The sequence below is a fragment of the Mauremys reevesii genome, linkage group 9 (genome assembly GCF_016161935.1).
Source record: "Mauremys reevesii isolate NIE-2019 linkage group 9, ASM1616193v1, whole genome shotgun sequence".
NCBI lineage: Eukaryota > Metazoa > Chordata > Testudines > Geoemydidae > Mauremys > Mauremys reevesii.
Genome location: NC_052631.1, coordinates 53,102,744 through 53,129,526, shown reverse-complemented (window position 1 = coordinate 53,129,526; position 26,783 = coordinate 53,102,744). Strand labels below are relative to the sequence as shown.

At 44.7% G+C, this 26,783-nt stretch overlaps 1 protein-coding gene across 13 annotated transcripts in view; it reads right to left on the bottom strand.

Annotated features, from left to right (window-relative positions):
* Positions 1–23,622, bottom strand: part of KY (kyphoscoliosis peptidase) — a 61,441-nt gene extending 37,819 nt beyond the window's left edge. For 2 of the 13 annotated variants that reach the window (XM_039489215.1, XM_039489202.1), the window contains exons 1-9: positions 21,166–21,310; positions 13,930–14,123; positions 13,093–13,140; positions 10,958–11,020; positions 7,695–7,757; positions 4,702–4,776; positions 3,981–4,022; positions 3,110–3,166; positions 469–551 (exon numbers count right to left, since the gene is read on the bottom strand). In XM_039489215.1, the coding sequence (XP_039345149.1) occupies positions 469–551; positions 3,110–3,166; positions 3,981–4,022; positions 4,702–4,776; positions 7,695–7,757; positions 10,958–11,020; positions 13,093–13,140; positions 13,930–14,123; positions 21,166–21,230 (690 nt within the window). In that variant the 5' untranslated portion in view covers positions 21,231–21,310. Of the gene's footprint in view, positions 1–468; positions 552–3,109; positions 3,167–3,980; positions 4,023–4,701; positions 4,777–7,694; positions 7,758–10,957; positions 11,021–11,222; positions 11,336–13,092; positions 13,141–13,929; positions 14,124–17,701; positions 17,798–19,522; positions 19,756–20,948; positions 21,054–21,133; positions 21,311–21,493; positions 21,548–23,178; positions 23,230–23,609 lie in introns of those variants that run through there. The other 11 variants (XM_039489208.1, XM_039489210.1, XM_039489209.1 and 8 more) reach the window with 11 other exon arrangements.
* Between the last annotated feature and the right edge of the window lie 3,161 nt (positions 23,623–26,783).

Sequence of the window (26,783 nt, the reverse complement as noted above, 5' to 3'; positions counted from 1 at the left end):
TGTTGCTCTCTGCTGGACTCTTTACAATTTTTCCACATCCTTCTTGTAGTGTGTAGCCCAAAAGTGGACACAGTACTCCAGATGAGGCCTCACCAATGTCGAATTGAGGGGAATGATCACATTCCTCGATCTGCTGGGAAAGCTCCTGCTTATACAGCCCAAAATGCTGCTGATGACTCATCACTTAAGATGAGTCATCAGTGGAAATTCAAAGCTATAAGTCCACGTTGAGAGTGATTTGATATTTTTGGTCGTACTTTTTCCTGAGTAGGCTATTACAATGTTGAAATGGCCAGGGAAAGGTATTTTCAGTGTAGTTTTTGGGCAGAAGTTCTGAAAGCCTAGGTCAGACTGAAGGACAACATCAACTCATTCCCCTATGGAGCACCTTGGTCTCCCAGGGAGCGAGCTTCTGAATGGCTGAAGACAGTGTGGTCTTGTAGGAAGACTGAGTTAGATGAGACATACCTTTGATGCATAGGCATCCAGTTTCTCAAACTGCTGCAGGTCGAATGTCATGGATTTCAGACTGGATTTGTCCCATGGATATGCTGGAAACAAACATGGAACAATCACTCCAGAAAGGAGAGGCTTTGTAACTGCTCTTGCTCTGATGTTTGGCCAATCAGAAGAGTCTCCCACCCGCTGACTGAACTTGATGTGTGTGCATAGGATGACACTTGAATGGGACCCTCCTGGTTTGTAGGTATCTGCTTTATCAGTTCCTCCCATCCAAGCCAGTCAGATCTGCACTGTGCATGTCTAAGCTGGGAGTTCCTCCTTTTCATATTTTGCACAACATAAACTGGACAGAAAAATCTGACAGTAAAAATAGGGTCTGATGTCCAATAGGTGCCCAAACTGATAACACTAGAATATCAGGCCTAGAGGGGTCAAATAGTATTCATCAAGAGCTGACTTCTGATATCCATAGTCCTCAAGTAGTCTTAGTAAAATATATGGCACTATTTGCCTGATAAAGGCTCCGATCCTGCAAAGCACAGGAGTAACTTTACTCATGGAAGTAGTGCCAGTGAAATCAATGAGGTTACTGCTGTGAGTAAATTCACTGATACATATAAGCCTTTGCAGGATTGGGATTTAAGATTCTACTCAGCAGGGGAAAGGGAATAAGAAATTAGCCCTAAATTTATGAATACTGTAATATATTCAAATGAATTATTCTATCTTCCCCCTTATTTCACCAAATATATACAGCTGATTGAATGTTCCACACATCACTTATTCAATGGATAGCACCCCACAATTCATTTGAATAGTGAACAAAAATCTTTTTTTTTTTTTTTCTGCAACCACCACTAAGCAGGCCATTCTAGCAAGTCAAAGCTACAAGAATCCTGCCCTCTGCGATTCTGGGATTAAGAGATTCTTCCAGATATTGCTTTGTGGCTGTTAAATTGCAGGGAGGCAAGAGGGAAGGGAGAATAAAAAAGATAATTAGAGTTTAAATTTTTGTGTGAATTCTGAGTGCCAATAAATAGCAAGGAAACTGCTTAAAGTGTAAGGGTTGGTAACCTCAGCAACCCAGCTGTGGTGGCATGAAGAAAGACTAGGTTATGTTACCAAATGGGTGTAGAACTGCTACTCTATATGTACTGCTTTGCCACTGGAAGTGAGGGTCATCTGTCAAGAGCAAGGACTGAACTGGTGACTTCAGGATCACAGAAGCATGAGCCTTTACTGCCTGGGCTGAAATACACAGCTCTTACAGCCTGCCTGTATTAGTCTGATCAATCTTTATCTGTGGCCTAGGCACCGCTAGAGGGGGATGGAGCACCACATTGAGCAGACATGAGTGGTTACATAGAGAGCACTTGTTAGCTCCCATCTGCCAGAGCTCCATCAATGGGAGGCAGGAATGACTGGTCCCCAGGCCATCCCAGTCAGGCAGGGGCTACCAGGACAGGCTGCCTTCTGTGAGGTGATGTGTGAGTACAACCCCTCCTGCATTAGGAGATAGCTTCATCTGCTGCTAAAGTGCTCGGTGCAGGTTCTAGCATCGACACTCCTAACGTTGGGACAGCAGCTATCTCAGACATTAGCTTGTTTGCTGCAACCTTTGACTCCTGCAAGTGGAGGCCATAAGCCCACCCTTCAGGATGGATGGCCGCAAGTAGAACACATGAGACCTCTTAATGGACTAGTGTCTAGTCCTTTGGGGAACTGGGGCAGGGGGGGTTCCTCTTTGGTTCTGGTTTAAAGCTAAGAAGTAAACTGGTTTCCTCATCCTTAGTGGAAAGTGTGCTCCCAAGCTGGATCTGGTTAATGGAAGCGTCTCTATTCTCAGAAGCCCCCAACCTCCACTGGCCAATTACATGAGCAGAAATCTCTTAGCCTGGATTCCTCAATATTCCCCCAGACTTAGTTCAACAGCCTTCATTGTAATGGGAGAGCCAGCCAGTTAATTCAATCACAAGCAATGGCATCTTCTGTTACCTACTGGGCCAAATTTGCCTAAAACAGTGTGGGAGTGCACAGCATCTGTTTCTCTAACAGGCTTGTTTGTTTATCTAGCTTTTCACTGAAAAGGGACTATTACAGTGACCTAAAGAGAGAGAAAGCAGATTTACACATTTGAAAGGTTCTTATTCTATTCAGCTCTGAAAATTACTTCTTGCCTTTTGGGAGCTGAATGGGTTTTTAAAATTGGTTATCAGTTTTCGTCTTTGTCAGGTTATAGCTGCAAAGGCTCCCCACAGACACCGAATCCACAATAACTCATGCAGTCCGACATTATTACCTTGGCAGTTAGAAATGTGTAGCAGGCCCATTTGCAAAGCAGACTTCTCAGTTATGTTGCACATGCAGTCTGTCTAAAACGCACATGACATTCACCGAGCCATCCTGACTTCAAATCCCAGACAATACAGCGTGCAAAGCAAAGTACAGTTAGAGAGACACAAAGGAAATCATTCATTTGCTGTCACTGTACTTCGATAGAGTTGTTTTTAGTCAGTTCCACATCATTTTTGTGATCAGCGTGAGTCCTATTTCCAAAACCGAATGTGTGTCCCATTGGGGGTGCTCACTGCAGTGTAGAAAATATGCTGTGCTAATCACAGAAAGCTACAATACAGCAGATAGTTACCATGCAAGTCTTTTCCATTAGGCAGGGGCACTCTGCTCTTCCCAGTCTCTTGAAAACCTAGAAGGTTGCCAAAATTGAGGTGAGATAAACAGTAGAGAAGTAGAAAAGGGTAGAGAAAGTTAGTGTGTCTCTGTGGAATACATGGAGAGTTAAAAGACAGGCTTTTACTTCCTTGTCTTTAGCCCTATGGTTCATATCACGTTGCACACAGCCCATGAGGGAGAGATGGAAGCAGCACAAGACAGAGATAAGTAGAGAGCGCTTCCCCTCCCACCAGTCCTATGACCATGAAGGTACCAGACAGCACATTCACAAACAGTCAGATGTCTTCTGTTGTAGGCTGAAGGCTGGGAACATTGTGCTCCATCTTGCCATAGAGCCAGACAAATGGCTTACTGTATGAAAGAAATTCAAGTGTGTGTTTCAGCGAGATCTTAGCTTGTGTTAACACCTGCAGCACAGTTATTAAATGATACCTTCCCAGAGTGAGCTACAGATCAGCTGGAGCATGTTTTAGGGGTGATTCAGCCACCAGAAGGTCACCAAATGTGAGATATCTGTAGTTCTGGAGGAGGCCCCACCCCCACAAAGAAAAGGATTTTGTTCTCACTACCAACTGTTCCTCTTGATACAAGACCCAAGAGCTGGCAGAGCACAACCAGCATCTGCCCAGCGGGGAGTCTGGGCACACGTCCACCTCTAAGTAGCACAGTCATCATCTGAACTCAGCTGCTGGCAGCCTCTCCAGTGCCCCAAGAAGGCGGGCCCCATAATGAGAGATGTTGGGCCAAACTTATGGCTGGAGCAACTCCACTGAAGCTGGACTAGTGTTTCCACTCTCACAAAATACGCTGTAACCAAGCAGCCTCACCTTTGTTATCCAGGCCTGTCAGACTTGGCAGCTTGCGGACTCCTGCAATAACCCCCAGACAGAATTAGTCAAGAGTTACCAGTGGAAGAAAACTCCACCAGCCATCCCAGCAACCTGTCCCTCTGCCTAAACACCTCTGTGAGCACCACAGGCTCCATCCCATTCCTATTAAAGCCCATGGAATGTCTTAATTTTCCCTCAGTGGGTTCAAGCCCCAGATGCACTGAGCATTTTCTCCTTTCTTCATGGAGGCTTTTTTGTTGTCGTTGCTGTGCTGGTGACACCTCCTCCATCCCCCACATGTCCCGATATTTTCTTCCTCTCATCTAGTCACCCTAGTTTAGATTAATCCATTTTTAAGTATGAGGGATTTGAAAAGGGAACCATACACTTATAATATCTTTTTTTTTAATTATTTTTTAAGTTATAAAGCAGCTGGTGGTTGGAAGCTTAAATGTGGCATGGAAGTAGTGGTTACTGAGGGGAACTGTCAGTGGGTGTTCCTGTGACCATTAGTTTGGATTCGACTGAGTTATGAACTTTGGAAAATCACACTTTGAGCAGTGTCACCTTTCCGTTACTTTCATCATTGATACGCACAGACAACAAGCTAACAGGTTTAACACTGTGGTAACCAACTGAGCCCCTCTACTCCCTGCTCTCTAGTGCAGCTGATATGCCATATCTTAGCTGGCCCAAATGTTTTAAAACAGTGATGTACCTTTCCCAAGGGAGAATTTCTTGAACAGCTGTGGGGTGGTATTTCTAGGATGTACTTCGACAGTCACATGAGTTCCTGCAATGAACAAAGAAGTCAGAAGTGGGCAAAGAATGAAAAAGCAACTAGAAAGTGAAAACATATAAGACTGAAAATATCAAAGATTACTCTTCCAAGTGCAAACCACATTCATTAATATTGTACCAATACTAAACTAACTCATAGGGCCTCCACTTCTGCCTTTCTATGTTAACATCCCTCTTGTCCAACTTTCCCTCCCCTGCCTGTTTCTTCTCTATTTGAAAACCAGAATGTCCTTACTGGGCTGGTGCCTCAGTGCAAACCATTTGTCCACATGCCTACCATGAAGATATATTTGTTCTGTTATTTTTAAATGAAGTGTACAGGTTTGCAGCACTATGGACAGAAGAAGAGACAAAACAGTGAAATAAGCAAATAACAAATGATCCTATGCACTTCAGATTCCTGGTGTAACAGATATTAAAACATTCCCCAGCCTCTCTCCCCTTAACAATGAATTGGAAACGGAGTCAGAATTCTAGGAGCGCATATCTTAGTTTGAAGATGGTGTTGTGTGTTTGACTTGATACCGCACAACATTTTGATTAAAAAACTAGAATTATATAAAAATAACATTTGAAGTGTTTTTGTAGCCGTGTTGGTCCCAGATATTAGAAAGACAAAGTGAGTGAGGGAATATCTTTTATTGGACCGTCTTCTGGTGGTGAAAGAGACAAACTTTTGAGCTACACAGAGCTCTTCTTCGGGATTAAATGGATTAAAAACTGGCTAACTAAGGACTCAAAATGTAGTTGTAAAAGGGGAATCATCATCAAGTGGGTGTGTTTCTAGTAGGGTCTCACAGGGATTAGGTCGTGGCTCTACTCTGTTTAACATTTTCATCAATGGCCTGGAAGAAAATATTAAAATCTTCGCTGATAACATTTGCAGATGACACAAAAATTGGGGGAGTGGTAAATAATGAAGAGGGCAGGTTACTGACTTAGAGCGATCTGGAACGCTTGGTAAACTGGGTGCAAGCTAACAATATATGTTTCCATACAGCTAAATGCAAAAGTATAAATCTAAGAAAAAAGAACGTAGGCCATACTTACAGGGTGGGGGACTCTGTCTGGGAAGCAGTAACTGAAAAGGACATGAGCCACCAATATGAGACTATGGCCAAAAAAGCTAATGCAATCTTGGGATGCATAAACGGGAATCTTGAGTGGGAGCGGAGAGCTTATTTTACATCTGTATTTTGCACTGGCGTGACTGCTGCTGAAATACTGTGCCCAGTTCTGGTGCCTACTATTCAAGAAGGATATTGATAAACTGGAGAGGGTTCAGAGAAGAGCCATGAGAATGATTAAAGAAGTAGAAAACATGCCTTATAGTGATAGACTCAAGGAGCTCAATCTATTTAGCTTACCAAAGAGAAGATTTAGGGGTAACTGGATCATCCTCTGTAAGTAGCTACATGAGGAACAAATATTTTAATAATGGAATCTTCTATCTAGCAGAGAAAGGTCTAAGATGATCCAACAGCTGGAAGTTGAAGCTAGACAAATTCAGACTGGAAATATGGTGTAAATTTTTAACGATGAGAGTAATTAACCATTGGAACAATTTACCAAGGTCATGGTGGCCTGTCCATCACTGCCAATTTTTATATCAAGATTGGATGTTTTTCTAAAAGCTCTGTTCTAGGAATTATTTGGGGGAAGTTCTCTGGCCTGTGCTGTACAGGTCAGACTAGATGATCACAATGGTCCCCTCTGGCCTTGGGATCTATGAAGATCAATAGTGGTACAATAACGACCTTTCAGGAAATAATGGTATAATAATGACCTTGCAGGAAAGCATTTATCTGCAACCTAGGCATTATGCTGTACTGATCATGCAGTATTGTGACCTCAGGGCTCAACACTCAAGATTTAGGCCGGAGTTACACTATAAACGTTACTGACATAGCTTATTTTGTCCGTTAGGGGTGTGAAGAGGTGTGGCAACAAAAGCCCATAGTGTAGACAGCTGTACTTTTGCCGGTATAGCTTATTTTGCTCGGAAGGTGGCATGTGCTGGAATGAGTTCTACCAACAAAGCTGCACGTGGTTGGTCTGAGCAGTGTCCTCACTAGGAGTGCTGTGCTGGTATAGTTATACTAGAAATGCTTATTTGCAAAAATAACCCACTTTGGAAAACAAAAAAAAGTTGATACAAAATATCCACAGAAAGTTTTAAAAAGCAAAAAATCAGTTTTGAAAACCAATGGAATGAAAGTCTCTGAAGTTTTTGTGATTTATTATTATTATTATTATTATTATTTATTTTATGTATTATTTATTAACTTCTTCGTCCCTAATCAAGACCCACTTTTTTAAGGACCAAGAAGGCTTTAAATATCAATTTTAGTATAGAACAGATGTACAGGATGAATCAAACCCAAGACGGCCCCGTTATAAAATGTAAAGAAATAATTTGAACCAACGGACAAACTCTTCTTACTTTCCTTGTTCTCTTAAGGTCTGCTCTACACTAGGAGGGTTTTGCTGATGGAGTTATGCCAATATAGTACTGCCAACAAAAGCCTCTAGTGGGGATGCAGTTAAAGTGGTATGAAAGGGCTTATACCAGTATAGTTTATAGCTTTAGCCATATTGGTATAAGTGCAGTTCTGTCAATAAAAAGCCATCTACACCAGCTTAGCTATGTCAGGTTAAAAAAAAAAGCCACACCCTTAACCAACAGCAATACTGGTAAAACTTTTAATTGTAGACCAGGCTCAAGATTCTTGAAAGAATTGTCCAGTGACTCTTCAAATTCTTCATCTTTTGCAGTCCGATTATAAAAAATTCTCATATGTGTCTCTTGCTGTGGTGATGTTCTGAGCAAGTTTTCTCTCATACGACCATAAATAAGAGATGAATGCTGCATTGCTACAGAAAATCAGTGTTCACTGGGTTACCACCTACCTTCGTTGGTGTAGGAAGTAATGACTGGTACCTGCTCGTCAGGCTGCATCTGAACTGGCTGGCCTGTTTATATGAAGAAAACATCCCCATGACTAGAATAAAATGGAATTTTCTCATCCTACAGCAATGGGCACTAACTGCAGAACCAGGTTAAATCTATAAATGTGGCACACCAATGAGCTAAATGGCACTGAGATTCCATTCTATAGCTTTTATAGCTTGTAAAGCAAATTGATACAGCAGAGCTCAATATTCTGTGTGCTGTGTGGACCAATTCCTGGGCTTCAAATGCAAGTGGAGTGAACAAGAGAGTGCTAGTTGGGAATAGTCCATGCAATTCAGGCATTGGGAGCAAGACCCTGGCTGAGGAAGTAGGGAAGGAAGGAGAACTCTCTGGAGAGGCATGACTGGCATCAACTGAATTCTGTTTTATTGAAATGTATCACTCTCAGGGGTGGCTCCAGGCACCAGCACGCCAAGTGTGTGCCTGGGGCAGCAAGCCACGGGGGGGCGCTCTGCCGGTCGTCGCGAGGGCGGCAGGCAGGTTGCCTTCGGTGGCATGCCTGCAGAGGGTCCGCTGGTCCCGCGGCTTCGATGGACCTCCCGCAGGCATGCCGCCGAATCCGCGGGACCGGGGCCCTCCTGCAGGCAAGCTGCCGAAGGCAGCCTGCCTGCTGTGCTTGGGGCGGCAAAATACCTAGAGCCGCCCCTGATCACACTTGCATAAATAGTCTAGTTCAGTGTTTCTCAACCTTTTCAAATTGGCAACCTCATATTTGAAGTAAAAAATTTGCATTCCCCCCTTACATTTACTATATGAGTAAAACACGTATCAATAATTAGTATGTGTGTGTTTCAGTAGGCTGACAGAGAATACATGACCTTGAAATGGAAGAGGTGCACAGGGAGTGGGGAGTGAGATTTTCTTTGCTTCAGACTGTAATAAAGTTTTGAATGTCTTGTGACCCCCTGATTGCCTTTCATGAGCTCTCTAGGGGCCACACCTTGTCTCTTGAAAAACACTAGTCTAGTGGTAAGGACCTGGACAGGGTGTCAGGAGACCTGTATTCTGTTCCCAGCTGCATAACCTTGAGTCACCTCCTCTCTTTTTGTTTGTGTAGATTGTAAGTTCTGTGGGGCAGGGACTGTCTCTCACCATGTGTGTACAGCACTCAGCAGAATAGACCCTGATCTCAGTTGCAGCCCCTACGTGATGTGGTAATACACATGGTACTAAATAACATTAATCTATCCCACAGGGTTGCAATGACATTAAGCTAGCACAGTCAGCCAATGCCATTTAACACTGAGCAATATCTTGCGTATGGCCTTGGACATTAGAACCTGATTCACCGAGGATGAACATTGGCCATGACACTGGGGTTATCCCTTACTGTTTTTCAGAAAGTGTCATGGGATCTGTGTCCCAGCAGCAGAAGGAACTTCACTTTAACAGCTCATCTGAAAGGCCAGATACTTTTCGTAATTCACAGCTGACATGGATCAGGTCTGTGACTTATGAGATTTTGATGCACTGTATGTGGCAGCAGTGTGTTTTTTTTAATGTGGTTCAATCTCAGTTAATGTCATACCGTTTGTAAATATTGCAGCAGCACCAGCTGCTCCATGGTGTCGAGTCCTCATAAAGACAGGAATGCGGCTGATTAAAGTGAATTTATTAACCCCTTTGGTGCTGGTGCATTAAGAGCTGGCTATTCCTTTTGGCATCAGAAAGTCTTAATTATCCTCAAGAGGACTCCTCTTGTGTCCTGAAGGCAGGCTAGAGGAAAATGTATTGATACTCAGATTTGCATTGAACTACTAGAGGTACTTCAGTTAACTCTGTGTGATGGGTAATTCTGTCCCTTCTAGTCCTGTATCAGGTTCTGCCTCTTTCTTCAGATTCAAGAGTGTGAAGTGACCAAGTGTTCATGCTGCAGGACTCATTCTCTGTTATACTAGTGCCACAGACAATTTTGTTCCTTCTAGTCCTGGTGAATTTCCTGATCTCCACTATGTAGCTGTCGTTGAAAACCCTCTCAGGCACAAAAGAAGAGCATGTTAAGGCTCTAAAGCTATTAATATTTATCTGCTTTTCTTATTTGTCACCTGTCTGTCTGATATGGTCAAAGACAATTACTGACAGTACCTTGCCACAAGATACTACTTGCTTGCTTACTGTCTATGGGCTGAATCTACTCCCATTGATTGCCGTGGGAGCTGGATCAGAACTCACATTAAGCAATGCATCAGTAACATACAGGGTTTTCATATAGGGGTTATTAGTAGTTCTGTGGAAGCAAAACTCTGTTTCTTTCACTTGCCTTTCTTCACTAGAGACCAAATTATGTTTTCATACAGGCAAAAATGAGGTTGGTTGGTGGCCTGAGCTCATTCCCTAGGGGCTGCTTATGTTCCATAATAAATCCAGGGCACAGTTTTGTACAGCCTCTTAAGAGAGGCTTTGAGTGGGACTAGTGGGACGGGTTATGGGTCAGATACGAAGTGGATTGGCTGAGCTATATGGAAGCTCAGGACTAGGGGACAGATTGTTCCTCATGTCAAAAACAACTGTGCAGAGGACTGGAAAGTTTGGGAGGATCCTCCCATGCAATTTGCACCCAACTTTTCCATTAGTGGTTGAAGTGATGAGAGATTCACCTTCTCAACAGGACAGGGTTTCCTGCCTCCACACACCATGAACTACATGGGTCCTGGGTAAGCTAAGAGCTCTGTGCGACTGTTAATACTGCCTCAGGCTATGTTAGCTTTCAGGAGGATTCTTTATTGGTTATGATAATAGAATCAGAGAAATGTAGGGCTGGAGGGGACCTCCAGAGCTCACCTTGTCCATCCCCCATGCTGAGGCAGGGTTACGTATATGATAACTATGATGCATGTATGCAATAGTGTGCCCAGCACCTAGCCATCCCACCATATTCCTGGCGCATGCACACACACATCCTGACCTCCAGTGGCTCCTGCTGATAGCTAGAGACAGGAAGGTGGCACTCTCCCCCCACCCCCATTACGCATGAGCACAGGGAGACCCATGTCTGAATGGAGCCTCCCTGTGCACATCACCCAGACACAGTAGGGCCTGGAATGGAAAGGGCTGTGACAAGCACATTGTTAGTGTGCAGAGGCAGCCTGCAAAGCATCTCCACGCACTCTGCCTGGCTCCAGCCAGCTCTACGATGCCCTCACTATCACTTGCCCTAAGTTCTCACATACAAAATGAGAGGGCAGAGAAGACAACGTACCAGGAAGGCCATTCCCTCTGGGTTGCTGCGATCTGTCATTTCCATTTCCATCGCTTTGAAAACCTACATAATGACAAGCATGGGCATGAGAGTCAGACAATATCATTCACGGGTGCTGGGCAGCGTGTCTGCTACCAGCTAGTGGGAAGATCACATCAGGCCCACTCCTGTTCCCACTGAAGACAGAAATAAAATTTCTGTTGATTTAGCTGAGACAAGACCAACTCCATGATGAGGAGACATCACTCAGCTAGGCATTATTTACCCAAGAGGACTCATAGAAGAACTGTTGACCCATGAGAATGGAAAAAGTTTCTTTGAAAAATGCCAGTCCAATATTTTCCTTGCTATTTCTGTTTTTGTCCTCCAAACTCAGACTCCTTTTCTACTTACTCCTGCAATCAAAGAGTAATTTATGACATCACAATCAATTGCAATGGGAATGGTGAATATATCACATGTTTAATATTATGGACTATATTCATCCCTGATGTAAATCCACTGACTTCAAGAGGATGTCTTTATTTTTCCCAGCCATGCCCTGTTTTAGTTCCCAAACTCTTCCTGATTACGGTGTGTGTTCATTTAAAATTTAGACAAATCCCCTCCCAAAGTAACATGTTGCAGGGCTATCCAAGGAGAATCTCTCACTGGAAAAGTTTGAAAATCATGATGGTTGAAAGTAAGTTCTAAAGCACTTTAGAGATCAGCAGCAGGGGAACACTACTACTGATACTAACTAGCTCTTCATCCATAGACCCCAAAGTACTTTACAAAGGAGGTCAGTGTCATTATCCCTATTTTAGCGACTGGGGAAACTGAGTCATGGGCGATGAAGCAACTTGCCCAAGGTCACCTAGCAGACCAGTGGCAGAGCCAGGAATGGAATCTAGGTCTCCTGAGTTACAGCCCCGAGCTGTATCTGTTAGACAACACTGTCTTCTTAGAGGCTATGACATTGTTTATGAAGGAGAGATATACCACTAGAGTTGGTCAACATTTTTGAATAGATATTTTCAACAAAAAGAGAAAGATTTTCATTTGGATCAAAATTTTACAGTTTATCAACAAAAAATGGAAATTGAAAACTGAAATAATTTTGGTAAAATGTTTTGACTTCACTAAATGTACAGTTTTCAAAAAAAAAAATTTACCTAAATGAATTTTCAAAGCCCTGGAACTTTTCAGCTTTCTATGGCAAGTTTTCATTGATTTTTTTTCATTTTTAGGGTTATTTGGAGAAATAAATCAGACTCAATTTTTAAATAGTCCTCGAAAAATAAATTGGCATTTTCTACCAGGTCTACCCACTACCCAAATATTCCCTCTAGTAGTGCCATTAGTCTAAATACAAGAGAGTTCACAGAAGGAAGTTATCCAGCTATTACTCTCTCATGGGAGTGAGCTAGTGCCAGGAGTAATTAGTTCCTGGACTTCCTAGCCTGAACAGTTGCTACCCATCCCTTCCCCCTCTGCCCTGCCACCTATCCATTGATCCCCGTTCCTCTATATAAAACTGCTTTCCATGCTCAGTCTCCCCTCCCCTCCTGTTTGTGTCCCCAGAGCTCCTGGGCCTTTCTCTTTGCCTGCCTACAATGGTTCAAGCCAAAATGGCTCGGAGAGCTGATTTTGTTGTAATTTTGCAGAGCGAATCCTTCTGGGGCATATCATTGCTGCTTGAGGTGGGCAGACAATTCAGGGGTAATTGTAGTTGCTAGAAAATGTTTTAGTCAAAAATGGCCCTTTTTAATAAAATGAAATGGTTTCATTTTTCAATACCTTCCATCTCCCCCCAACGAAAACTGAAAACATTTTCAGTTAGTGTTTCAGGTTTCCTCACTTTTCAGTGAGGAAAAAAGGGGGAAGAAAGAAGAAAGCAAACTGGGAACACAATTTCAGAACCAAACATTTTTTGGAAAATCGAGACTTCTCAGTAAAAAAAGCTGCACGTTTTTTAAAAATTTGGTCTTTTTTCAAAATATTCAAATGAAAATGTTTTCAAAATTTCCAAGCTCATCTCACCCCCACCAGCTCTGTAGAAGGCTGCAAAGCAGTTGGAGACATTGGTGCTGGTGTAGGCATGAAGTAGACAGAAATCAACTACAGCTAAAGATTAGATTAGCCAGATCATCCACCTTTTCCTGTCTTTTCTTCAGTATCTATATAGCCCCAATCAGCAGAGTCTGAAATACAGTTAAAAGAGGTTGGGATTAAACCAGATTGCAGCAATGGAGTGTTTGCTCTTTTCAGTTTTGCAGTGAGGGGAGGTTCTCTCTGTTGTCTGCAAATAGCCCATGGTTTCCAGGGTTCCAAAAAGAGCATGGAAGATCCCCTGAAGGGATAGGAGATAGGCCAAGGGGATTGTCACAAACTGTAACTATAAATGGCTCATGGTGATATTCTTTGCAGACAAAGTATGCACACGCTCACGCACACACACACACTAAAATAAGACCATGTTGCCCTATGCATCATTTGTGATAGTCATCAATTTGGGATTAAATAACTGAAGCACAGTCAGTTCAACCTGCTCACTGCTTTGCCTTGTAAATCTAATGCATTTTCGGAAACTCTTTGGCAGTGTCTCACACTATATAAAATGTTCCGTTGTAACAGGGCATGTATAAACACGGTCCTCGGAATAATAGCCACATGCCGCTCCATGGGTGTGCCACACAGGTGCCGCACCCTGAGTCACCTGCAGTGTGTGGTATGCAACATGCAGAGGCTCTTGTTTGTTAAACAAGATCAATAAAACTAAGTTAAAACTGGAAGATTTTAGAGGGGAGTTTGCAGGTTTGGGTTTTCATTGCATGTCTTTAAATTACAGGGGCAAAAAAGAAAACCAAAAAAACTGGTGTTCTTTCCCGAGGGCTGATGGTTCACCCCTCATTCTACAACTCACTTGCAGCTTGGCTCTGCATGCATTGCAGCTGCACCCTCCACTTGAACAACTGCAGATATTGCTTTACCTTGGCTGTGGTGCGAGGCACTGATTTCCGTCTGTCTGTCTGTCTGCACCCTTTGCACTGTCTTCCTCTTCTGAGGGCGAACTATGAGAAGCATCTCAATTGTTACTGCACTGGCGTCTTTTTTAAACTCCATGGTACCCATCAGAGTATTCCCACCGCTTCCTTCCTCAGACCTGCTGCTGCTGCTGCTGCTGCTGCAGAACCGGCAGTGTTTATTTTCCACTCTTGGAAAGGCAAATGCTCCCCCTCACCCAAAACGAACTCTGCACACACACAAATAATGCGTGCTCGACCCTGCTCAAATGCACCATTACTGCCCTGCCAAAATCTACCCTAATGAATAGGTTACAAGTCACCTTTGAAAGGAAATCCCAGTGGGGATCCACTTCCTAAATCTGAGGAAGGAGCCACATTTCAGAGGGAGAGTTCTAGTTTCAGGACAAGCGCTCCTCTCCCCCTTCCCCTCTCTCTGCCCTTTCAGATTTAAGCACTTGTCTACCCTCAAATCCCCCTACCAGCACTGTTACGCTAGAGGGAATTCATTCTGCAACGCTTGCAGTTCTTTAAAAGGATGCCTCTCTGATTCTCCTCTGCCACACCCAAAGTGGAAACTTTAAAACACGGCTTAAAAAAAAAATCAATGGCTTAAAAATAAAAAATAACAAAAGGAGTGATGAGGAAGGCATGCAGTTGTGAACAAAAGCCTGTGACTTTGTGTCCTGGGGTGAAGGTTGGTGTAAAGTGGGGCATAACAGCCATTTTCAGGGGGAACAGCACTTCCAAAACTGATGAATAAATAACCCTAATAAATAAATAAAGAGATGTCTGTCCTGAAAAAAACAGACCCTCCTTTAGAGGCAACAAATGGATCTCCCCACCAATTGGCATGAAGGACATGATCTCTGAAATTTGTAGGTGCCAGAAAACACTAGCAGCAAAAATCCTGCCTCAGCTGAAAGTCTCATACCCACAACCAGGGTAGGAGAGGGAGTACAGCGGTCTGGTTTAGCAATTAGCAGCAACCCTGTTTAGCTGGCCCCTACCATTTGTACAAGGTGCTGGATTAGAAACCCTTTCTAATTTTATCTTGGGCCTCCATCCTGTCAGAGCTGCTAGCTGAGGGATGTTTGGCTGGTGGCCTCAGGGGAATTTTAACACCTGTGAGTTGACGGGCTCTCTCCGGCAGTTACACAATTTTGCACACTTGCAGTATTCATTCATCATGCTGATTGCCAGCCCATGGTACTGACACAGGGGATAAAACTATGTCTAATGGTGTTTACTTGTTGGTGTCGCTAGCTCTAATCGCTGTTGGAATTTTTGGCAAGTGGAGGTTTTTTCCCCTCCAGTGATTCTGGGGTAAATTTGCTGCTTCTTAATCTATAGACAAGGAGCTAGTACTGTTGACTGATGTTGGCAGAGTTCACACAGGTACACCTCCCACCCCCGATCTACAGCCCCTACTGTGAGCTGCTGCCAAGGCATAGGTTGCCAACAGGCAGCCAACCTTCTCTGCAAACCCAGCGGGATGCCTCTGCTCAGCAGATCCAGAAAGAGCATGTGTGGCTCTGTGCATGCTGCCTCTGCCCAGCTTTGCCACTGCCCCCTTAGTAATCCACATGTACAATGTGCTCAGTATTCCTGGGATGTTCTGATGCCCACACTCCCCTGCTCAATACTTCAGTTCCAATTTGGAGCCATCCTGCTAGCAGAGGAGCAGTCACGGGTCAGGGCAAGAGGTCTCACAGGAAGGAACAGATGGTTTTAGGGCTATTGCTTTGTAATCCACCTTAACACAGTATGGTATATGGGTTTTTGCCTACCCTGGTGTGTGGACCACATAAGTATGCTACTGTTTCCATCTAGGGAAATCAGCGCTTTAGCTTAAGCAGCAGCAGCATGTGCCTTTAGATTCAGAAGTTCCTGCTGATGACCCATCCAGCAAGGCGTTACGGTTGAAAGGAAGGAAAAGAAGGGCATGGGAGATTCAGAAAAGCACTCAAAATTCTGGGGGCTCAGGCAAACATAGCCTCCAGTTCTTCGGGGGCTCACTCGTGTGTGTCAGTTCCCCTGAGTTAATGAAACTCTCCTGTGTCCATCACTCTAGCAGCTACACTGTCCTCCTCTCAGCTGGTGTCACCACCTTGGAGCCCTTTTCTACTCTCTCCTCTGCCACCACATCTAGGTTGTCAATCCTGGTGCTTTTTTCCTGCACAACATCCCTACAAGTACCCTTTCTTCTCCATTTTGCTGTCTAAATCCCTCACCCAAGCCTTGGTCCTTTCTCCTCTAGACTTCTCCTCTCTGGCCTTCTTGAACATCACCACGTCCCCCTACTGCCCAGCCAAAATACTCCTGGTAACATCATCATCTTCCTCACCACCTACTATGCACATCTCACCCCCATTCTTGCATCCCGTGGCTCTCCACATCAGACTGAAGCTCCTCATACTTGCCTTCTATACCGCAAAAACTTGGCTCCGGCCTATACTCCTCCCCAACAGCTCCCTTCACTCCATCAGCATCTCAAGCCTCCTCACTCTCTCCCATTCTTATCTCCATGCTTTCTTCCACACTGCACCTTACGCTTGGACCTCCATATTCCAGTGACACAAACCTCTCCTCCTTCATATCCCTCCTCCAAACACCCTTCTTCTGGCAATCCCATTAGACAGACCCCAGCAACTGAATGGGCAATGATTCATTAATAATTAGAGGGGAAACCCCTTGTGGTACCAAATTAAGGCTTTGTCTACATGAGAAAGTTGCACTGATTTAAACTAAGGTATGGATTTAAACTGATCTAGTAAATCTGCTGCAAAGCCCTGTGTGGCACCCATTTTGGTTACAGAGTTGCTTTTTTTCAGTATAGTTTAAGTTGATTGGGGATAGCTAACCTTCAATACAAATTTAAGTTAAACCCCAATGCATCCTTCCTAATAGCCTCTACCACTTGGTGTCCTGTAGCTTTTTGGTTTTCAGTTGCTGTTGTCTTCTTAAGGCTAGATTGCGAGAGTCAGACTCGGGCCTCAGAAGTGGGCACTGGAGTTGCACTGTCCCAAGGGGAGTTCTACACCCATCTATCTAGGTCCCTACAAGGCCCTCCTCACCATAGTATGTAAGCACCTCCCATCTCTAGAAAAACAACAGTGTTCTCTTTCTCCATTCCTTCCTTGCCAGCAGAATGGGGTTCAGGATTTTCTCGTTTTAATGAATGAGTCTGTGGGAATGAGAACTCGATTGTGGGGAAGCCTGGAAGAAGAGCTGTGTATTTGGCTCTGAGCATGGCAAGGTTAGTGGTAGTTTTTATTCCTTCAAGCAGTGAGTTTGATACACCTGGGCTGGCTGCTGTCGTCTTCCATTGTCACTAACCTCCTCCTATCAGCCGGCAGAATTATCACCACAGCTTCTCTCTGACACCTTGAGTAGGATACTCTAAATGTTTCCATCCAAATGTATTTTCAACAGAAAATTTGGGCTTTTGACTAAATGAATATATTCATGGGAAATGTCTACATTCCTTGAAAATGGTCAAATTCAAATTTTTCAGTTTTTAGACAAAAAAATGTTGGTTGTCAGGCTGGCCAGTGAAAAGGTCCATGGAACCCTCCCCCGTCATTTTTGGACCAAGCCCTGTCATATAGGGCAGAGTCGCTTACCTCTTCTTGTGCATCCAGGCAGCTTAACATATTTGTGCCTCCCTGTCCATCCCCTTTACTTTGATGTTCATGCAGCACTGGGGCAGCAGCCCATGCTCAATGGAACAACTTACCAAGAGATGTGTTGGCCTCTTCATCTCCTGGAATCTTTAAATCAGGATGGGAGGTCTGTCTAAAACAGATGTTCTGGCTCAGTCACCAGAGATGGGCTTGAGGTAGTAATCCCTGTGTGAAGTTCTCTGGCCTGTGCTATGCAGGAGGGCAGGCTGGAAGATCATAATGGTTCCTTCTGGCTTCCTAATGTATGAGCATGTGGCAATTTAACTAAGTTAAGAACCACATCTTTTCCTTTTCCCATTGGTTTAAAGTTCCTATCTCTAGTCCAGTAGGGTTGAGAGATCTTTAGGCCATGACACTTTTATGTATAAAAAAACCCTGGCATTGGCCCAGGACTGATTCCTGCCCCTTATCTTGGGCCACAGGCAGGTGTTATCTGGAGGCAGAAATTTCACATCTTGGGGAGGAGGAGGTTACTGCCAGGTTGGTTTAAAAATAAAACAACTCTTTGAAATTGATCAAGGGTTTGAAATGTTAGAATAAGTCTCAGGGAGATGGATCAGTGGCCAGAGTACAAGTGAGGCTTTACCATGAGAGAGAGAGAATATGTACATAGTGAGAATTATATTATTAAATCCCACTGAATATAAAATAAAACTACAGACCAGAGTTTTTGAAGAAAATACAGAATAATCTGGGCCCTCTACAAGTCTTCTGGCTCTAGTAAATATGTGATGGCACTGGCATTACGCATGGTGGGAAGATCCATTCTGTCACAGATCTGAGACACTAATAAAAGACTGAAATCAGTGGGAATTCAGTGCTACCATGTTTTTGAAAATCCCACTAGGTGCCTATCTGAACCTTAAGGCATCTGAATACTTTTTAAAATCTGACCCTGATGACCTTGGGCCCCTCAGTTTTTGGGGGCCCACTGTGAGATACCTTAGAGGGGCTTGACTTTCAGAAAGTGCTGCTGTGTACCTGCCATCTGAAAAGTCAGACCCCAAAATCACAGCACCGGCAATCACTATTCACGTTTGGAAATCTAAGCTCTGGATCTTGAATTCTCCTCTTAGCTGCAAAAGCAGCAAAGAGTCCTGTGGCACCTTATAGACTAACAGACGTTTTGGATGCATTCAGCAGCTCATTCAAATTGTGGTACCTGTCTGATTTTGAGCATTTAAAGCTTCCAAGTGTGTTCCCATGGCATTGAACATTCTGATGATACTGCAGTGTGCTGTAATGGAGTCCTTTGGCTTGCCTGTCCTTTCTTTCTCCCTCTAACTGAACTGCAACACATTGAATTTATTCCTCTTTCATAAGCTACCACTCCATACATTGCTCAAATGCTCCATTCATTTTGCAGCTTCTGCTGTGTCAGCAGCTGTGCTTTATGATTTAAGATGCAGCAGAACTTTCCACTGAACTATAAACTTCTGTATTCAGTTTCCTGGTATCCACACAACTAGGGATCTAATTGATGGCTGAGATATTATTGTGAAAAGTGATCAGGCCATATTTAGGTTGCAGAAAGACAATGAGGATTGTTCATTTACACTGAGCTAAATGAAATGGCTGAAACACCACAAATAAACACAGCGATGGGCACAGACTTTACCAAAATCGAACATAACATGACATTATACAAAGTGCAGGTAATGCCCTCAGCTGTCACCTCTAGGGACGTACAGTCAAGACTGAGAAGGCCCAAGGAAGGGCAATGAAAATCGCTAGTGACAGGGGCTCAGATCCTCAAAGTTATGAAGGCACCTAACTCACTGACTTCACTGTGGTGTTGTTTGATCTGCTAGGGCAAATCCTGTGTGTCTTGACAAAGGGAGAATTCAAAGTACAGCATCAGTAGAGGAACCTACCTGAGGCAAAGACCTGGTATATGGGGCATGTGATTTTTCTTTTAAAACACATCCCTTCTACCCACCCCCCTTGCCATTTTTGTTGCTTTCTGATAGATGTTATTTCTCCTCTTTGTGCAGGAGCAGCTGGTTACTTAGCCTGCAGGATGACTAGCACAGGGACAGCGGTTTCCACATGAGGGATCTCTTTTCTCCAGAGCTCATACTCAGCTGGCTGCAACTCGAACCTCTTTCTATAAAAGCGAGAGAGGGGTCTGTTGGCAGGACATTTGCCGTGAACGGTTGTCAGCGTTTGGATTTTCTTCCCCCTTGTCTGCCAAAGAGCGGATTTGTTGACCTTCAGGACACTCTGCAAAGCTTTCCTTGTCTTGTTGGCCTATGTTATTAATCCTTTATAATCACTGGGGAAGGGAGCTTATCCCTACAATGCAGCTTGGGCACCAAGGGAAGGTTACCCCCCAACAACTGTCATTCTTTAAGAGCACTGGCCATTCACACTTGTCGGAGGTGCTCTCCCAGGCCAGACTATCAGGAAGAGCAGTGGCTGCTGGGATTGCCCAAGTGCTCTGCCATGGCACTGAATGCTCAGGTTATGAAAGGGCTTTGTGGAGTCAGTTTGGGTTTAGTAGAACTGAGCCAAGATTCCTGTGAGAACAGAAATCTGAGGAGGAGGGTGGATAGTGTGAAGACAGATCTGCTTATTTCAGGGTATCTTTGTAAGATGGTCCAGGGCACCCAGACCATTGGATGGGCTGCTCTTTGAGCACACTTTGTGACCTGCAGAAGCAACATTCTGGAAGCACTAGTGACCAGCGAGGAGCCTGACTTTCTTCTTTGAGCTGCCCTTTGCATAGCCCCCATTTACTGGAGTACAGTGAGAAATACAAACACAGGAATGTGGGTTGAGAAGTTCCAACTAAACGTTCTCCCAGGGCAAACATAAGATCTGGATGCCAAGCTGAGAGAGGAGTGCTGTGCAAACAGAACTCGGGGAAGCAGCTCTACAGATCTCCAAAATGGAGATTTTCCTGAGGCATGTTGTCAGTGCCTCCTTAGCCCCAGTAGAGGGAGCTCTCAGGTACTGTCACACTCACTAACACATAGCTCGTGGCAATGCACAGCATGGTCTCTTCGAGAGTGGTCAGTATTAATTTTTAAAATCCTTGAGGGCCCCACCTTCTGCACTCAAAGTGCCAGAGTGGGGAATTAGCCTTGACAGCATTTTTCCTTATTACATTTCAAACTCTTTTCTAGTGCCAGTCACCTCTCATAGACTAATAGCATGATACTCTCAGGTTTCACTTCAAACCACAACATCATCATCAGAACTTGTAGCATCATAAATTCCTTCCAACATCTCTGCTACCCTAATGTGGAACACTGCTGATGCACTAGAGATACCAACAGATAACCAAACAATCCCTACCTGCCAAACATGGTGTATCTAACTCTGCCTACATCAGTGGTGTTTGTCGTGGTTCATGGGCTTAGTCCAAAACTCAGAAGCATTTTGCTCCAACCAAACCTGTGCATATTCTTAGACATGTTGCTGCCACATTGGAACACCTAGTCAGTTGGTTCAGCAGCCAACGTGTCAGAGCAACCACTCACCCTTTTGGTGCTAATTCCACCTACACACTTACAGCCTGTGAATCAGAGCAATCAGACATCTTGCTTCAGACTTCAGCTCTGAACAGCTAATTAACATGCAATCACATAGATTTCCAGCTCTAGAATGAACTCAGCAAGCCACTAAATTCTATCCAGAGCTTGCCTGGAATGTGCATCCCTGGGTTGCCATGGGGATGACAAGTGGGCATCTCCAACTTGTCACAGACCAGCAGGATACTGTTGCATCACAGTGAACAATACTTTTACAATGCAGAAATATACCCCTCTGCACAGGGGCCTGGGCACCCAGGAAAGTGAAATGCATGAGAGAGTCTCCAGTTCAGGATAGAAAAGTCTCACCTGTGAAGCTGGAGTCTTTCTGTGTTTCAACTGTCTTTCCCGCCTCCACATGAGCTGTTGGAAACATGAGCAACTGTTATTGATGTCACGCCTAAAGCAGAAGATCACTGTCACATTACGCTCTGCCTTCTGCTGTCTCAGACTCATGGTTTCAAGCCCCCGAGTGATGACTGGTATAACACTGCGTGTCTGCATGAGAAAGATGTGGTTCTGATAGGTTGGGGAAGTGTATTCAATGCTAGAATGTGAGGCTGAGTTCTGGGCTGGGCATAAAGGGTTAAAGCAACCCAGAAAAGGTTAGCGAGCCCTCAGGACAGGTCCTGAGCAGTCCAAGTAATTAATTGTCACGTCTCTATTTTCATCATCATTGTTCTCATCTGGAGAATTTCCATTCGCACCTCTCATCTCTGTGGCACAGTATTCTATGTCATTGAAACAGTCAGCATCGCCTACTGGAAATGTGATGGGGCTCTTTTCCTGCGAGCTCCTGAGCACCAGGGGAAAAGAACTGTGTTTGGATTGTTATCCAAAGAATGTTTTTCTGCTTTGCTTTCCATCCCTGGTCCTCTCCCTGGGACAGAGTGATTCTTTTCCAGTCCCACCTCAGTGCGCAGCTCTCACAGAAAGTCCTTAGCTTGGTTTTCTTGGGCATTGCTGATGACTAGAGATCACACTGATTAGAGATCACACTGATTATAATGGACTGGCTTGTGATGCTTAAACACAACACCTATTTTAACTCCTTCCCTGCTCAGCAGCACTTTGCACCTGCTAATCCTTTGGTGGGCAACCTACGGCCTGCATGTGGCCCATCAGGGTAATCCATTGGCGGGCCGCAAGCCAGTTTGTTTATATTGACTGTCCGCAGGCATGGCTGCCCGCAGCTCCCAGTGGCCATGGTTCCCCGTTCCCGGCCAATGGGAGCTGTGGGAAGTGGCGCAGGCCCCTGGGACGTGCTGGCCACCCCTTCCCGCAGCTCCCATTGGCCGGGAAGGCCAGCGGCTCACCAGCAGATTACCCTGACAGGCCACGTGCCACAGGTTGCCCACCACTGCACTAATCCAACTAAACATAGTTATGTTTTTCAAGGCAAGAGAAAACGTGGTTGGCTCCCACACCACTCAAGCCAATGGGAGTTTTGCTTTTGACGTCAATGCAAGCAGGATTGGGCCTTATGTTCCAGAAGCAGCTTTGTTTGTTTTCCAATTTAATCAGTATTTATTTTTACCAGGATAAGTAAAAGGGAAGAGGAGGGGTCATAACATTCAGAAATACAGGACAATAATTATATAATGTTTATGTTGCTACATTGTCAACATTTTGGCAAACCCTAAAACGGCTGCTGAATCAAATGTTTTTTTTTTAAGTTTTCCACGCCAGCTATATTTAGTGCTATTTGTCAGGTGCCCGAGGCCACCAAGCCTGGGAGCATAGCATTTGTTATTCTTTTATCCCTCCATTCAGAGTAGTAACAGCTGTTCCTTTCATTCTGAGTTTGTCATTTCCACTCAAGATGAGTCATCCCTAGTCAGTTTTTTTCAAAAGCCCCAGAAGGTCAAGAGGCAGAAGGTGAAAGTACTTTCCTCCACCCCCAAACCTTCCCATAATGCTCTAGGTGAGATTCAATTTTGTGTGTGTTCACATTGCCTAATATGCAGCAGAAAGAGGTCCCAGTGTTCACTTACCAAGTTCAGTGGGTTTTCCTTCCTCTTGTTCCTCATGACTCCTTGCATAGCCTATAGGGATATCATAGCTGTCACAAATCCATAGATATGCTGTTATTCTTACCACAAATGTCCTTTACCCATATTCAAAAAAACCCTGACTGTGGGTTTAGGAGACTTCCAGTATCACTGGTTGGTTTTAGAGCTCTCAGTTTGCCAAGACACAAATGTGTGAGTGACAGGTTCTATCTTTAAAGATGCATATTTCACTTGTTTGACCCAATTTACCTCAAAATGGGTCTCATCTCTGAACAACCTCTTCCCACCTAGTCACAGCATTAATAAAATTACCACCCTTTTTTAGAGCTCTTTATTATCACTCTGTCAGTGATTGCCCATAGAGGAGGGTGAAATACAGAAGGCGTGTATGGTCAAATGGATCTGCTACTCACAGAGAGCGCAGAGGTAGAAGGGCAGCAGAGGGAAGCAGAAGATGGCCAGCAGAATCCTCTGTGTGGGGGACAGACGGTCATGAAATGCCATTTCCTTTATTAATGTTCACCTGGAATGAACAACCATCATTAAATCAGTGTCCATTTTTGCAACTCAGCATTATTTTCATCATCTGAAATGTTCCTCTCTGCTGCCTAATGCAACCAGTCTTTACACATCATTTCTCACTTAGATGGAGGGGAAGCCACAACAGAAGTATGGAAAGTTCAGTCAAAGAATCTGATTTGGGTGGGTCACAAGATGGTTAAAGGCAACAGAGAGTCCTGTGGCACCTTTAAGACTAACAGATGTATTAGAGCATAAGCTTTCGTGGGTGAATACCATGCATACACGCATGCATCTGATGAAGTGGGTATTCACCCACGAAAGCTCATGCTCCAATACATCTGTTAGTCTTAAAGGTGCCACAGGACTCTCTGTTGCTTTTTATAGATCCAGACTAACACGACTACCCCTCTAATACTTGACAAGATGGTTAAAAACAGATGAAGCCTCTGCAGTGTTGCCAGTCCAAGCATCGAAACATCATGAGATTGGCTTACAAACAATGAGGTTTAACAAATAAAAAATGCGGGGTTCTTTTTATTTTCGTTCTGCCATTGGGGCATGTACAATGATTTAAGATTCTCTTCAAGCAGGACAGTTAGAATTTTTTTTTAAGATACTGTAAAAGCTGACAGTCTCAGGTAATAACCGGATTCCAGTAGCACCAAATCTTGCAAGATTCCTGATCAAATCGACAGAGATGTCAGCACTATAATTAGGATGCCTACACAGATTCCAGTTTGTTCTTAACACGTGCCATCCCGGCTAGCTCCCTTCTGAGCCACCCCAGGAGCAAAACTGACAGAGTCCCTTTGATCCTCCCTGCAAAGTGACTCAAAGGCTTAGGATGAATGAACCTCATGTGCTTGGTGCTCTGCAGGTCAATGGCAGGTTTCAGCCTTTTGTTGCTGGTCTTCTGAACATGTGGTGCCTCCACCCACACAGGGGGCTGAATAAATGAATGCACAATCCCCCTGCTACATTAACCATTTCTATACTGCAGAAGAATCAAGGACCAAGAAGTTTAAGAAGGAAAAACACATGATTAAGGTAAAGAAAAGGGCAAACTTAAAAGAAGTATAGACAGGAACCAGGGATGAAAGGATGTTGCAATGCAGTCAGGAGTGAAAGTAAGCCAAAGCAGCTGCCATTACCAGGGGTGAGTGGTGGTGGTGGTGGTGGTGGTGGGGGCAAAAGGAACAGTTGCCCCAGGGCCGGTGATTTAAAAGGACGGGGGGCTCCGGCTGCCGCTGCTGCTACCACTGCAGTGGCTGGAACCCTGGGCCCTTTAAATTGCCACAGGAGCCCTAGGCAGTGCAGGCCAGGCAGCGCAGATGGGCTGGCTGGGGGACGCTGACCTCCCAGCCCTGCCCCTTCTGCCCAAGGCCCAGCCCCTTCTGTGGGCCAGAGCCAGCCCCTGTACCGGTAAGTCCTCTGTCATACTTTCACCCCTGAATGCTGTGCACTCAGAATCCCAGGAGCAGCAGAGAGGAGTAAGGGGAATGCAGCCCCAGAGTCTAGGGGTGGTCCAGGTCACAGTGGAGCTCTGTGGGGATGACTGAAGAAAGGCAGGTTTACAGTGAATCATCAAAGAGTGTTAGAGGCCTGACAGTTGCTTGTGCAAGGTCTGGTGCTGATACCCTTTGAGTGAGACTTCCACTGTCTGTGCACACACCAGCTGCGTCTTAATACACCCTGAGCCCTTTCATAGCTACCTACATGTAGCAGACAGTACTCACAATAGTGATGTCCCACCCAAGGCAGGCAGATCACTCTCTGGACTGGAGCAGGCTCTTAGGTTGCATAAACCCTTCCCTTCCCTTGGCTGCCCGCAGAAGGGAGGCCTAATGGAGAAGGCTGCCAGACAGACCTCTCTGCTTGGACAGTGGAGTTCTGGAGCAACCTTCCTTCCTCTTGCACCAGGCATAGTCTGTCTGGCTCTCCTCTCTCCCTTCTGGTTCTGGCTTGTGGACGGTAACTCTATGGGAGAGGAAGGCTGACTTCTCTCCCTGCCCAATGCCCTCTGTCACTGTGGTCTTTGGAAGACTCCCTCAGCATGGTTGGCAGAACTCCTTGGGCTAGGGTGACCAGACAGCAAGTGTGAAAAATCAGGACTTTCACAAAAGCTTTGTGAGGGGTAATAGGCACCTATATAAGACAAAGCCTTGAATATCAGGACTGTCCCTATAAAATCAGGATATCTGGTCACCCTACCTTTGGCTCATTAGCAAAATGGACTTCCCTCTCAACTAGCCTGCAGTGAGCAACTGAGGGAGGGCATTTCCTTCTGCTGCTGGGGTCTTCTCTTTTCTCAGCATGTGCTAGTCAGGCCCATACACAGGATCAGCAGGCAGTTTCAGTTTCCCAGCTGCTGTGTGTCTGGGGAACTGCCTGGTAGACCTATCTGAGAAATGAGATGTGTGGCTCACTGGCCTTTTAGAGTACATGGCAGATTTGCAAACAAGGTATGGCTATTTCACTAGCATAGAGCAATTTGGCAGTCTGCTTTGTAGGGAAGAGATCTTTGCTAAGCATGCTGAGAGGCCAGCATTACATGCTGAGATGAACCCCAGAAAAAAACTAAGAGTGATCTGGGGTTCATCTCTCACACACTGGGCCTGGTTCTCCTCTCAAACTGGGGTAGATAAAGGCTAACTCCATTGAAGCCTGTGGAGTTACACCAGTATAAAACCATCTAAGTGAGCGGAGCGTCAGGCCCATACTGAATGACGTGTGGATAGTTTTTAGCTAACTGCTATAGAGTATATGCGCGAGGTGAACTAGTAGGCTCCAGCTGCTTTATGCTGTTTTGACAACTGTGATGGGGAGCGTGCCCCACACAGACTCTGAAGGGGTTAATGTGGGACTGAGGAGCCAATTAACAAACTTGGCAGCACCTGCTAGAGAGTGAAAGCCAGGCTTAATTGATAATGAAGCCCAGCTGGGGTGGGGCTGGCTGGTGATTATAGAGCCAGGAAGGTTGTAGCAGAAAGGGGCTGCTAGAGTTGAGGATGGTGACATGCTTCAGGGCTTGGATAGGAAAAATGAAGTGATTTTGTTTAGGGTAT